Source organism: Camponotus vicinus, unplaced genomic scaffold, assembly GCF_025532165.1.
Source record: "Camponotus vicinus isolate PSW18456_S1 unplaced genomic scaffold, iyCamVici1.0 SCAF_10, whole genome shotgun sequence".
Taxonomy (NCBI): Eukaryota; Metazoa; Arthropoda; class Insecta; order Hymenoptera; family Formicidae; genus Camponotus; species Camponotus vicinus.
Genome location: NW_028141946.1, coordinates 16,706,530 through 16,718,188, shown reverse-complemented (window position 1 = coordinate 16,718,188; position 11,659 = coordinate 16,706,530). Strand labels below are relative to the sequence as shown.

The window sequence follows — 11,659 nt, the reverse complement described above, 5'->3', positions numbered from 1 at the left end:
CTATCCTCTCTTTGTATTCGTTTAATATCAATATTTATTTGATTGTATTATAAATAAATGTGTTATAACATCGACACTCGACTCGTATTGCCATTATAACTGTTTTGTTTAATTTTATATTTCGAGTCTTATACTTTTTATTTTATTTTTTGTAATTTATTATTTTTTGTAAAAATGTTAAAAATATAGAATTTATCCCTTAATAATAAATCTTATTATAATGATATACAGTATAGATATTATTTTTTTATAGCAATAATAATAATATTAGCAAGCAAGGTAATTGCCTAATAATTTGTCCATAAAATTATACGGATTATTTTTATATATTAAATATATTTTGAGAGAGAATTGATGCTATTCTCAGGCAAAATATTTATTCTCCAATATATGCAAATCAAACAAATTGGAGAAAGCAAGTGCGGCAACTATTAAAAGGGTTGGCTCAAAGGATTATCGATTAGTCGGTCGACGTGGTTTCAGGCAAAAAGGACGCGCGTTTCCCTATCAAAGTAACGCTGGTTCGGCAATAGATTGTGTCAACAATGTCGACGCGACTTATCGAATCCGCGACGGTCGCAATGCTGTTCATCAGGCAGCACGAGTATTATTTTATTCGTAGCGTGAAATTCCTGTGAAGAAGCCTTCGAATGGACAAATGGCTCCAAGATAGGAAGCTCTGGCTATTCGGTAGCACGCTGCCGTTGCTACCAAGGAGGTAAACATTGATGTCAAAAGCACATATCTTGATTCAATTAAAATATCTACCTTTTCGAGTGCATCTTTTGATAGTCTTTTGATTATTTGACATTTTTTAAAAGTGCATTATAATATTTAATTTTCTAATTTCTCTTCGACGTCAATTTTTTGCATAAATATAGTACCTAGGCTTTGTGATCGTTTAACATTTAGGCTCGATTCCCTACAGCTTCTTAAAATTCCGAAAAACTGTCCTACGATTCTTATGAGATTTAAAGAAGACATACCAAATAATTCCAATCGAATACGGCTGGAAGATTTATTTATTATATTTCTTGACAAAACATGCATAAGATGTTTATGCATTTTATTAAAATGCAAAAATGTTCCTTTTTACACAAGTATACAACGATAATCTTTTGTCATGGTTGAACTAATTATGGCATTATATATGTAATGTAATGTGGAAAATCGTTTCATATGGTGAACGATAAATCTTGCCATACTTTTATTAATATATACTTCTCATATATAGAAAGATAATTAATTAAATTAAATCATTTCTCTCATACATATAGCAGAGAATAAAAAAGAAATTTTCATTTAATTATTTTAAGAAATATATCTTTTAATTTCGCATGTTAATATTTAAATTTTTATCAATTATTATTTTCTAAAATACAATTTCTTCAACATCTGCATTATACAGGGTATCCCATTTTAATGTCCCACCCCAAATAACTTTCTTATTTTTAATTTTAGAAAAAGATGTTTCAGACAAAAGTTGTATGGTTTCAAGGGGGACATAAGGTGGTGTCATTAGTTTGACCTTGAATAGTTGCTTACAGGTCACGTAAAGGTCACCTTCAATTTTTTAAATGAAACCCCTTACTTTCTATTGCATATTCTTGTAGCTTATTTCGAGAGCTTTCCAAAACACTATAATTAAATTAGTTTTCATTAAGTACTTTCCGAGTTATGAGGCTTGAAATCATTTCTTAATTTTACATAAACCATAAAATATCTAGTAAAATATTCATTTTTCGATTATCTTACCTTAATACTTTTATGTACAAAATAATGAGAGGAATCAATTGGTATAAAGAAAACACATAATTGTTTCGAAAGAAAAAATGTAATTTGCAATTAACAATTACATTTTTTTTTTCGAAACAATTATATGTTTTCTTTACACCAATTGATTTCTCTCATTATTTTGTACATAAAAGTATTATGGTAAGATAATCGAAAAAAGAATATTTTACAAGATATTTTACGGTTTATGTAAAATTAAGAAATAATTTCAAGCCTCATAACTTGGAAAGTACTTAATGAAAACTAATTTAATTATAGTGTTTTGGAAAGCTCTCGAAATAAGCTACAAGAATATGCAATAGAAAGTAAGGGGTTTCATTTAAAAAATTGAAGGTGACCTTTACGTGACCTTGAAGCAACTATTCAAGGTCAAACTAATGACACCACCTTATGTCCCCCTTGAAACCATACAACTTTTGTCTGAAACATCTTTTTCTAAAATTAAAAATAAGAAAGTTATTTGGAGTGGGACATTAAAATGGGACACCCTGTATATTATGAAAACAGATTATTTTCGAAATATTTTTCGTAGTCTTCTACTGAAATAAAAAAAAATAATAATTTCATAAAGAATAGATTACTTTATTTTTGCTCCACTATTTTATAATACTATGCAATTTTTTAATACACAAAATATTTTGGAGAAAAAAAAATAATAAATATAATATATAAAATTTACAGAATAAATTAAACGCGAAGACCGCGAATAGCGATGATTATTTACATCCCTTGTCACAGATCATACGAAAATCTTACATCTTACGTTTTCAAGCTTTACATTGCGTAACTTTAGCCGCTATAGAGAGAGTTCGTCCAACAGTCAGAAACATTTTGACCTCTTTCACGGTCAGGATATATAAACGCGTACTCGCGAACGTAATATCGATTGTCAATAATCAAGAGTTGAATAACGTAAAGCGACGTTTCTTCAGCGTATTAGTAGTGTCCGGTATGTTCGCCGACGCGGGTGACCTGGCAAGAGTATTTCATGAATGCCATTCTTGGATTTCTGTACGTATTAATTGTTTTATTACTTCTTTCTCTCTTTTTATCGAAACGTCAGGCTTGTCACATACTCATTGAGCAATGTACGCCGAAACGAATTACATTATCTAATCGAACCTTTAGAATACGAGAAGTTGAAAAATTATGTAGACAAGTTTATATCATCTATTTATCTATTTATCTCTATTTTTTAATCACATAATTTATTCTGACAAATATGGATTAATTTTCGAGATTTAATTACGATTACAATATATTGCTAAACGCATTTGTGTAAGATAGATTTTATTCTGAATATGAAAAGAGTTTTTATTGATAATAAATAATTTTCTCATTTTTTTTTAACTTTTTAATATCTAATTCTATCTATTTAATGTTCAACATTAAACTTTCTGAAAAAATAATCGTATATTATGTACAAATGTCCGCTTAAATGATTTATTATGTTTAAGCGTAAGTGTGTGTATTTTTATAAAATATTAAAATAATAATTGTATTCTTTTTTAAAGAAGAAAAAAAATAAAAGAATACTATGTGGTATGTTTTATTTTAATAAAATAGTAAAATAATAATTATATAAAATATTAAAGCAATAATTATATACTTTTTTAAAGAAGAAAAATAAAAGAATACTATGATATTCTATACTTTTTTAAAATTTTAAATAATTTTGAGTAACGCATATACAATAATATTTTAAGAGTGAAATATCTTTTTAAAAAATCAATATAATGAAAACTATTTTATAATTCCAGTATTTTTTTAAGATTATTTTAGAAAATAAAGATAAAATTCTGCATATAATTGCATTAATTGTAACTTTTAATAAAATGAAGCACGTTTTCGTGAATTTAGCTATTTAACGTTTCATACCTTTTGATAACCTGGCGTTCTATTTGTCGATTTACTTTCAAAGCACGCATCCGAATGCATCAATTAATTTTCAAAATTGATACATACAATTTATCTTCTCCGAAATTATGGTGTATACATACAAGATCACGTCAATATGATAAACGACATAAGATTTGCGAACTATCGACAATGCATACCACAGTGGTAAGAGATCTTTAATTCGGCCAGTAACCTCCCCAAATATCGAGATTAATATTAAACATAATACAATTCAATACAATTGTTTTATAAAAATAATATTAAAATAAATTAAAATAAATTATATGATAAAATAAATATTCTTAAAATCAATCTTCAAAATTCGTATAAGAAGATTGATTTTCATCTTATTTCAATATTACTTCACAAAATATGTTTCAAAACTCACACATTTTGATTCTAATCAATAAAATATTATTAATAAATATATCTTTTTAAATTGTTTAATGGATATAATAAAAGAAACTTGTTGAGATATATCAACGTTTTACATTGCGAGATAATTCAAAATTATGCAAACTTATAATGAAAAATAAAAATATTATATCAAAGACAAAATACCCTGATTTTTAAAATCAATTTTTTTTTAAATTTCTTCTAAGAAAAATTCTATTCTGGATTTCCTTTTTTTTATATATCTAATAGTATCATCAACTTTTCAGTTATCATATCAATAACTATTATATCAACAACAACTAATTTTAAAAAATATATAACAGGTTCTTCGTTAATTTTATTATTTAACATTTTATAAATATTTTAATAATGCATTCCTAAAGAGCTTATTCAGTCATGCTAGTTGATGAAATTATTTGTGATAGATCAATACCTTCTCCGATTGTGTATCAAATGTTAAAAAGCTTTCATTTCATCGAGTAAATTTTTCCTCATTCTTCGTGAAATGTCTCGATTTCAATTTCTATTCCATGTAAGATTCTATCAAATTTTTACTATAATCGCTCTCATAGAAGATAGGTCTATTGTTCAGTTGATTGATGACGATTGATATCGCTATTATTACGTGATTACGAAAATATCATACTATTTTAAAACATCAATGTGTACCAATATTATTTTGATCCGGTATTGCAATCGCACGTTCACAAGTCTGGTCTGCCGCGTCTGCGCTATAAGCATACGGTTTGAGTAAAGTAAAACTTGCGGGGCAGCTTGACCCCTGGTCATCCATCGGGATAGAGACAGTCTAACTGGTACCGTCCCTCGTGATACTATGCTCTTTACGCAACAATTTACGTTACCATGCCTTGCCAAATATAAAAAGTAGGTACTCCAGAACGTTAAAAGAAGTTTTTTTCAATTTTGTGCTATCAAAAATAATAATAATAAATAGTCATAAAAATCGTTTGCATCGATATCGATAATAAATTCTGCATTCTTAATAAAATCATTTGATAAAATTAAGCAAATTCCTAAATATATGCGAGGAGTTAAATAGAAATTTTTAATTTTTGAAAATTGATACAATATTATGATGATTTCCACCGAGTTAATATATTTTCAAACTTTATGAAACAATATATTTTTGCTCCGATTTATTTCAAATTGATGTGCCCGCGCCGCATTATTTTCATTGAACGCGTTTGAATTTTATTTAAATTTTTATTTATTTTAATTTTTTATTTAAATTTATTAATAATATCGAGAAATAATTTTCGCACAGGTCTCGGGCACCGAGCAAAGCCATGGAACGTTACGAACGTTTGGCTCGACTCGGCGAGGGTAGCTACGGCGTTGTCTTCCAGTGTAGAGATCGGCAAACTGGAAAATTGGTGGCTGTAAAGAAGTTCCAGCAGACCGAGGATGATCCTCTAATACGCAAGATCGCGTTGCGGGAGATACGTCTGTTAAAGGTCAGTTCTTTAAGAATCACTACATTATTTTTTCAATAAACGCTACTGAAGCGAATTTAAATCTCTTACGATATAAGATGTTAATGAAATTGATTTATTTATATGAATTAATTTATCAGGCAATACTAGAATGTAATTGAAAATAATCGATAAGATAATAAAGCAATTATTTTTCAAATTTAAACCACTAATAAAACTAAAAGAGATATAGATCAATAAAATTGCTTATGATAATAAGTTGATAAAAAGATATAATTGACAAAGAAAAACATTCATGTGAAAAAACAATAATCTGAATTTTTATAATAAAATGATAATAATTGCAAAAAAGGATTTTTTATGATTGCAATTATCAATTAAAAATCGAAAAATTCTTATCTTTTTTTTCATTTTTTTGACAAAAATCTAAAAAATCTTTAATAACGAATATGTATAAAATTATGTATGTATAAGATATTTTTGTAGTAATATAAAAATCAATTATTAAAAATAAAAATCGCTGACATAATTTTTAAAGTTTTTCGCGCGACTCGATCAATTCATGGAATAACTAATGTAAGTTCGTCGAGGGTCGCATTCGTGTGAGGTGAACGACCTCCATAACGTATTCGCGATCGCTACTTCTCACCTATAGATAGGACGATGGTCAGTTTCGACCATCTAAGAATTATTAATAAATTTATGAGATGCAAATAGTCATGCAAATATTTTATACTCTTTTTTAAATAATGTTTTATCCTTATTTGAATTTAATTATTGAAACAAAAAATTCATGGATAGATATTATGAAATGTAACCGGAATATAACCGGATTTTTATACATTCAATAAAATTTCTTCTATCATTCTTGAGACTGTTGTAGAATTGAAGAGGCAAGTACTCCGAATGACGGGGTACTCGCTCATGTGTAGAAGAACTTAGGTTCTTATTTATGCGATAAGAAGCTCGCATATACAATACACAAGTGCAACACTGGCTGCGAAAAGTAGCCAACGGTCAATACGGGGCAGCGGTCAATATCTTGGCGTGTTCCGGTCTTTACCGACCTAACTTTATCGTTACGATCATCAACGTGGGTTCACCACCAAACATATGCACATTCAAATAGGTCCCTTTAAGCTCCGCGATGTTTTGACATTTTACCTCAAGGCTGTTCCCTTCGACAAAAGCATACTGCATTGTATGAGAATGTCCTTTTGGAAATTAACAGCAAAGTGTGTCCAAATTTCTTACCGATATTTTATACAAAATATCTGCAAAATTATTCTTCTTCTTAGTCTTTTTGTTCGATTTCGAACATGGTGATCTCTCTCTCTCATATACCTGTGTTGCGCACCAGATTATCACACGCAAAATTATTAATACAATATAAATATATAAATTTTTTTAAGTCGGGGTCAAACATAAAAGGTCAAAAAATAAAAGAAAGTAAAATAAAAGTTTCTAAGGACATACCAAGCTACTAATCACAATTCAATTTATCATAAATACTTCGGATAATTAATCCTGTTCATATAATCGAAATTAAAAATTTGAAATTGAAAATTAATGCTTCTCTTTTGAGCAGAATCTCAAGCATCCGAATCTGATCAATCTCCTGGAAGTCTTCAGACGGAAGAGAAAGTTACACCTAGTGTTCGAATATTGCGAGAACACTCTTCTCAATGAGATGGAGAAATATCCCAGCGGTTGTCCAGATATCACGACCAGGCAGATCACTTGGCAGATCCTGCAGGGTATCGCTTATTGCCATCGCCTCGGATGCGTTCACAGAGACGTAAAGCCGGAAAACATTCTCATTACCTCGGAAGGCGTGGTAAAATTATGCGACTTTGGATTCGCGCGTATGCTCAGTCCTGGTGAAAATTACACGGAATATGTCGCGACCAGGTGGTACAGGGCACCCGAATTACTGGTAAATATCACATATGCACCTCTCACGTTGCTTGCTCGAGTAAATTTGCAGAATAAAAATTGGACGTAGAGAGATATTTAATTCTAGGTTCTAGAGAAATACTTAAGGGGATACTGGAGTCGCCTGTATTATCGACGAAAACACCGTAATTTTCGGAAGTGTGCCATTTTTTATTGCCTGTATAGAATTAAAAATCCTTCTCCAGAATTGAAGTATACATGCAAACGGACACGTAAAAACTCTATATAGTACGAGATTTTGTATTAAGAAAGAAAATAAGTATAAAATTACATTTTTATTTATCGACATGTTAAAGCAACATGGCATCAGGGCTGTCAACTTGTACAAATATTAGCTTCTTATAAAAGTTTTATAGCTTTTATGCATAAAACAGTAGCTTTCACGATTGTATACTACACCGTAGAAGATTGTCGAACTATAAAAACTGAATTTAATTACCTAATTAATAAATGGCATTCTTCCGAAAATTTCAGTCCGTATGTACCTGAAATATCGGTAAAGTAGAGTGGAAAAAGCAGTGCATCTTCTTTATAAATAACGTGATAGAGAGAGATACGGGATGAGGATTAGATGAGGGCGCTGTAATCGTGTAAGAGTTCGCCGTTCAGTACAGGATCCCCTTAATTCTTAATTCTGGTATTAAACATTTTTTTTATATATTAAGATGAGATTAAAAGAGTGATTTTGGATTGACTTTGGATAGATATTAAAAGTTAAAAAAATTACGCTCTAATTACTACGTTTTATTAAAGGTCCTTAATAGCCGTTTTCTAACTTTTTGTTTTCTTTTTCATTTTTAATTATGATATGGCGATTAATTACCTGTTTTCCGGAACAGGTCGGGGACACGCAGTATGGTACTCCGGTTGACGTATGGGCAATCGGTTGCGTGTTTGCGGAATTAATAAGGGGTGAAGCATTGTGGCCAGGAAAATCCGATGTAGATCAGTTGTATTTAATAAGAAGAACGCTGGGCGATCTCTTACCGAGGCACATGGCTATCTTTCAACAGAACGAATTCTTTACCGGCATTACTCTTCCAACACCGCAAACGCTTACGCCTCTCGAAGACGCTTTACCCCGTGGAAATAATAGTCCTGTACAGGTAATGGCAACAAGCTCGCTTTAATTACAGAAAAAGCAAAATGTAATTGCGTAAAAAAGCGTCAATATCAGAAATTTTGAATATAAAAATCTCGATAAATATATTTTGAAAAATATGAAGAAACTCTTTCAAAAGTTGTTACACAAAATTAAAAAAAAATATCATATACCCAGTAAGCACAAAGTAACAGTAATATAACATTAATGTTATAATTCCCACTCAATAATGTAACTGTTATATAACATTAATGTTATAATTCTCACTCAACAATGTAACTGTTATATAACATTAATGTTATAATTTCCACTCAACAAAGTAACTGTTATATAACATTAATGTTATAATTCTCACTCAACAATGTAACTGTTATATAACATTAATGTTATAATTCCTACCCAACAATGTAACTGTTATATAAAAAGCATGTTACATTACAGTTACATTGTTGAGTAGGAAATTATAACATTAATGTTATATTACTATTACTTTGTGTTTACTGGGATATACATTTGTTGTGTTAGTAAAAAAAAGTTTAAATATATTCATCTACTGAGAAATAATTAGGAGATAAATAAAATCAAGTGTTAAAATATACAGGGTGTCCCAGACCACCCGTACACCTCTTTTAAAATGAAAATAAATGGCTTTTATCAAAAATCGCGAACAATTTTTAAGTAAATCGGGTACGCTCTATCAAACATTTGAACTTCATTATTTCATCACAGTTACTTTCAAGGTCAATTTTAAGATTGACAGAGGCACTTTCAGAAAAAACGTTTGATACAAAAGTTTCTTATTTTTTCACGTACAATTCGAATCTGTAATAAAAAGTACCATGTTCCCCTAAAAAAATTCAACTTCTGATTCGGATGATGTATTTCCGGTCGGAATCAAAAGTTGAATATATCACCATTTGATAGAGCGTACCCGATTTATTTAAAAATTGTTCGCGATTTTTGATAAAAGTCATTTATTTTCATTTTAAAAGGGGTGTACGGGGTGGGCTGGGACACCCTATATATTCAAAATTATCTCGCTGAATCATGTATCAAATCATCTTTTCGACAGTTGGATTTCCTGAAAAAATGCTTGGATAAAGATCCAAATGAGAGATGGACATGCGAATTGTTATTACGACACTCTTACTTCGACAATTTTCATTTCAAAATGCCAGATGTCGAGACAGAAGAGTTCGAAAAACTTAAAAAGTATCGAGAACGTTCTCGGGTAAGTTTAATTAATAAATTAATAATCGATTAAACATCCAGAAAATATAAGTCGGACAATAAAATCTCTCTATCAAGATAACAGATTTTCCATTGTAAGATTTGTCGACAGATTTATTGCATTATTGAACATTTTGTTTACAATTTATGGGGGAAAAGATTATGAATGTGTGTTCATATATTTACAGAATACTAATTACAGTCAAATGGTGTTACCCCAGTTACCCAAGGCTGGCCCTTCAGTTCATAGCCATAGTGAAAATCGACCGAAGAGCTCCTCTATACATCAACAAAATTTTGACCATCTACCTACTATAAGAGGTTAATTCTGTGATTGTACATATATTTTCCTAAGCTTTTTAAGGGAATGTTCACATTAATTTATAGAATTTTACGAAAATAATTGTTATATATTATCCTTTTGTTTGTATTCGCACATTTTTTCTTATGAAAGATTTTTCTTTAGGTTTCGATTTTCTGTTTATAAATAGAAATAAACATGTGCAATTCATATGTATATCTCTTACAATAAAAGTTTTGTATAAAATGAGAGAAATTTATTTTCTGTATATCATATTCTGTAAGCAAGGCAGGTAATATTGCTGCTCCAACTGCAGAGAATGTTTCATTTTAATGAAAACTCCTAAACCTTGGAAAGAACAATAGCATAAAAAACTAACAATCTATTATTTAACATCTAAAATTTAGGAAAAAAATAAACATTATTCATAACAAACAAAATTTTCATATATATTACATTCTTGCATTACTTCATTCTGCAGTTTCTGCGGTTTCTATGGTTTTCTTATACAATCTAGTTATGGGATGGTCATGTCTTTCAGGCGGCGGTACATAATATTTCTGCAGAACAAACCAACCTATGTGAAGTCCTATGATTGCTGGTATCATGATAGCGTAGGTAGGGTTTCTCCATATCCATGACTTCTTCACATTAGGTTTCTGAGACATTTTTTATCGTGCAGTAGAAACCGTTAGTATATTCACATTCACTTTCGCTTTACAATATACCTGAAAAATAAAAAAGATTTCCTTTAATGTATTTATATTAAATATATAAAATATATAAAATGTAACATCCAGGCAATTGAATGAAAAATAATTCTTTGTTTACCGCAAATGCATTTACAAGTTACAATAAATTATGTAATGTAATAATTTTCTTAATAACATTGATATTAGTAGTAAAAATGTACAAAAATATAGAAAAAAAATTCAAGAAAAAAAAATACATATATATATCAATATTTTTAGCGATAAATAATAATAACATTAAAATACTAACCTAATATAACCTAAAATACTAACCTAAACTAGCCTAACCTAAAATACTTTCTAATCTAACCTATACACATCGATTAACAAAAATATTTTATAAAATATGATAATACACTTGTAAATTGATTCGTAAAATTGATCGTAAAATTATTTACCAACTTTTTTTTGACGTAGTTTTTGACGATAATCGAACAACTTAATACCAGTCAAGTTGGTCTTTTAAAAAAGTCGAAATTCACCGCAATCTTATGGGCTGCGTTCGGAAACATCACCCGAGTGCCCCCGGGTATCATTTTATCCTTGTTGTTCACCGAATGTTAAACAAGGATAAAATGATACCCGGGTACACTCGGGTGATGTTTCCGAACGCAGCCATAAGCAACAAATTTTGAGTAATCGAGCTGTTATTTTGGCTGCGTTCGAAAATCTAGTCGTTCAACAGAGTAAGGGTGCAGTCCCACGTAGAAGAAAAAGCGGAACGGAAAAGCGGAACGGAAAAGAAGTATAGTGGGGGTAACCAATCAGAACGTTT

General features: G+C 29.8%; 1 protein-coding gene and 1 long non-coding RNA gene across 5 annotated transcripts; one reads left to right on the top strand and one right to left on the bottom strand.

The window, feature by feature from the left end:
- Nucleotides 1-494: 494 nt before the first annotated feature.
- On the top strand, nucleotides 495-10,551 carry LOC145960641 (cyclin-dependent kinase-like 4). Of its 4 annotated transcripts, none has more exons than XM_083080254.1 (6): nucleotides 495-718; nucleotides 5,375-5,564; nucleotides 7,132-7,479; nucleotides 8,339-8,605; nucleotides 9,674-9,832; nucleotides 10,020-10,551. In XM_083080254.1, the coding sequence occupies exons 1-6, from the start codon at nucleotides 651-653 to the stop codon at nucleotides 10,155-10,157; spliced, it is 1,170 nt and encodes a 389-aa protein (XP_082936380.1). In that variant the 5' UTR covers nucleotides 495-650; the 3' UTR covers nucleotides 10,158-10,551. The 4 variants fall into 4 exon arrangements, with proteins under 4 accessions (XP_082936380.1, XP_082936383.1, XP_082936381.1 ...); XM_083080257.1 differs by lacking the exon at nucleotides 495-718 and adding an exon at nucleotides 2,702-2,805; XM_083080255.1 differs by lacking the exon at nucleotides 495-718 and adding an exon at nucleotides 3,674-3,858.
- On the bottom strand, nucleotides 9,918-11,589 carry LOC145960645 (uncharacterized). Its single transcript, XR_014435436.1, has 2 exons — nucleotides 11,283-11,589; nucleotides 9,918-10,860 (listed from the first exon to the last, which is right to left on the bottom strand). It is a non-coding gene; the product is annotated as an uncharacterized LOC145960645 (long non-coding RNA).
- Nucleotides 11,590-11,659: the final 70 nt, after the last annotated feature.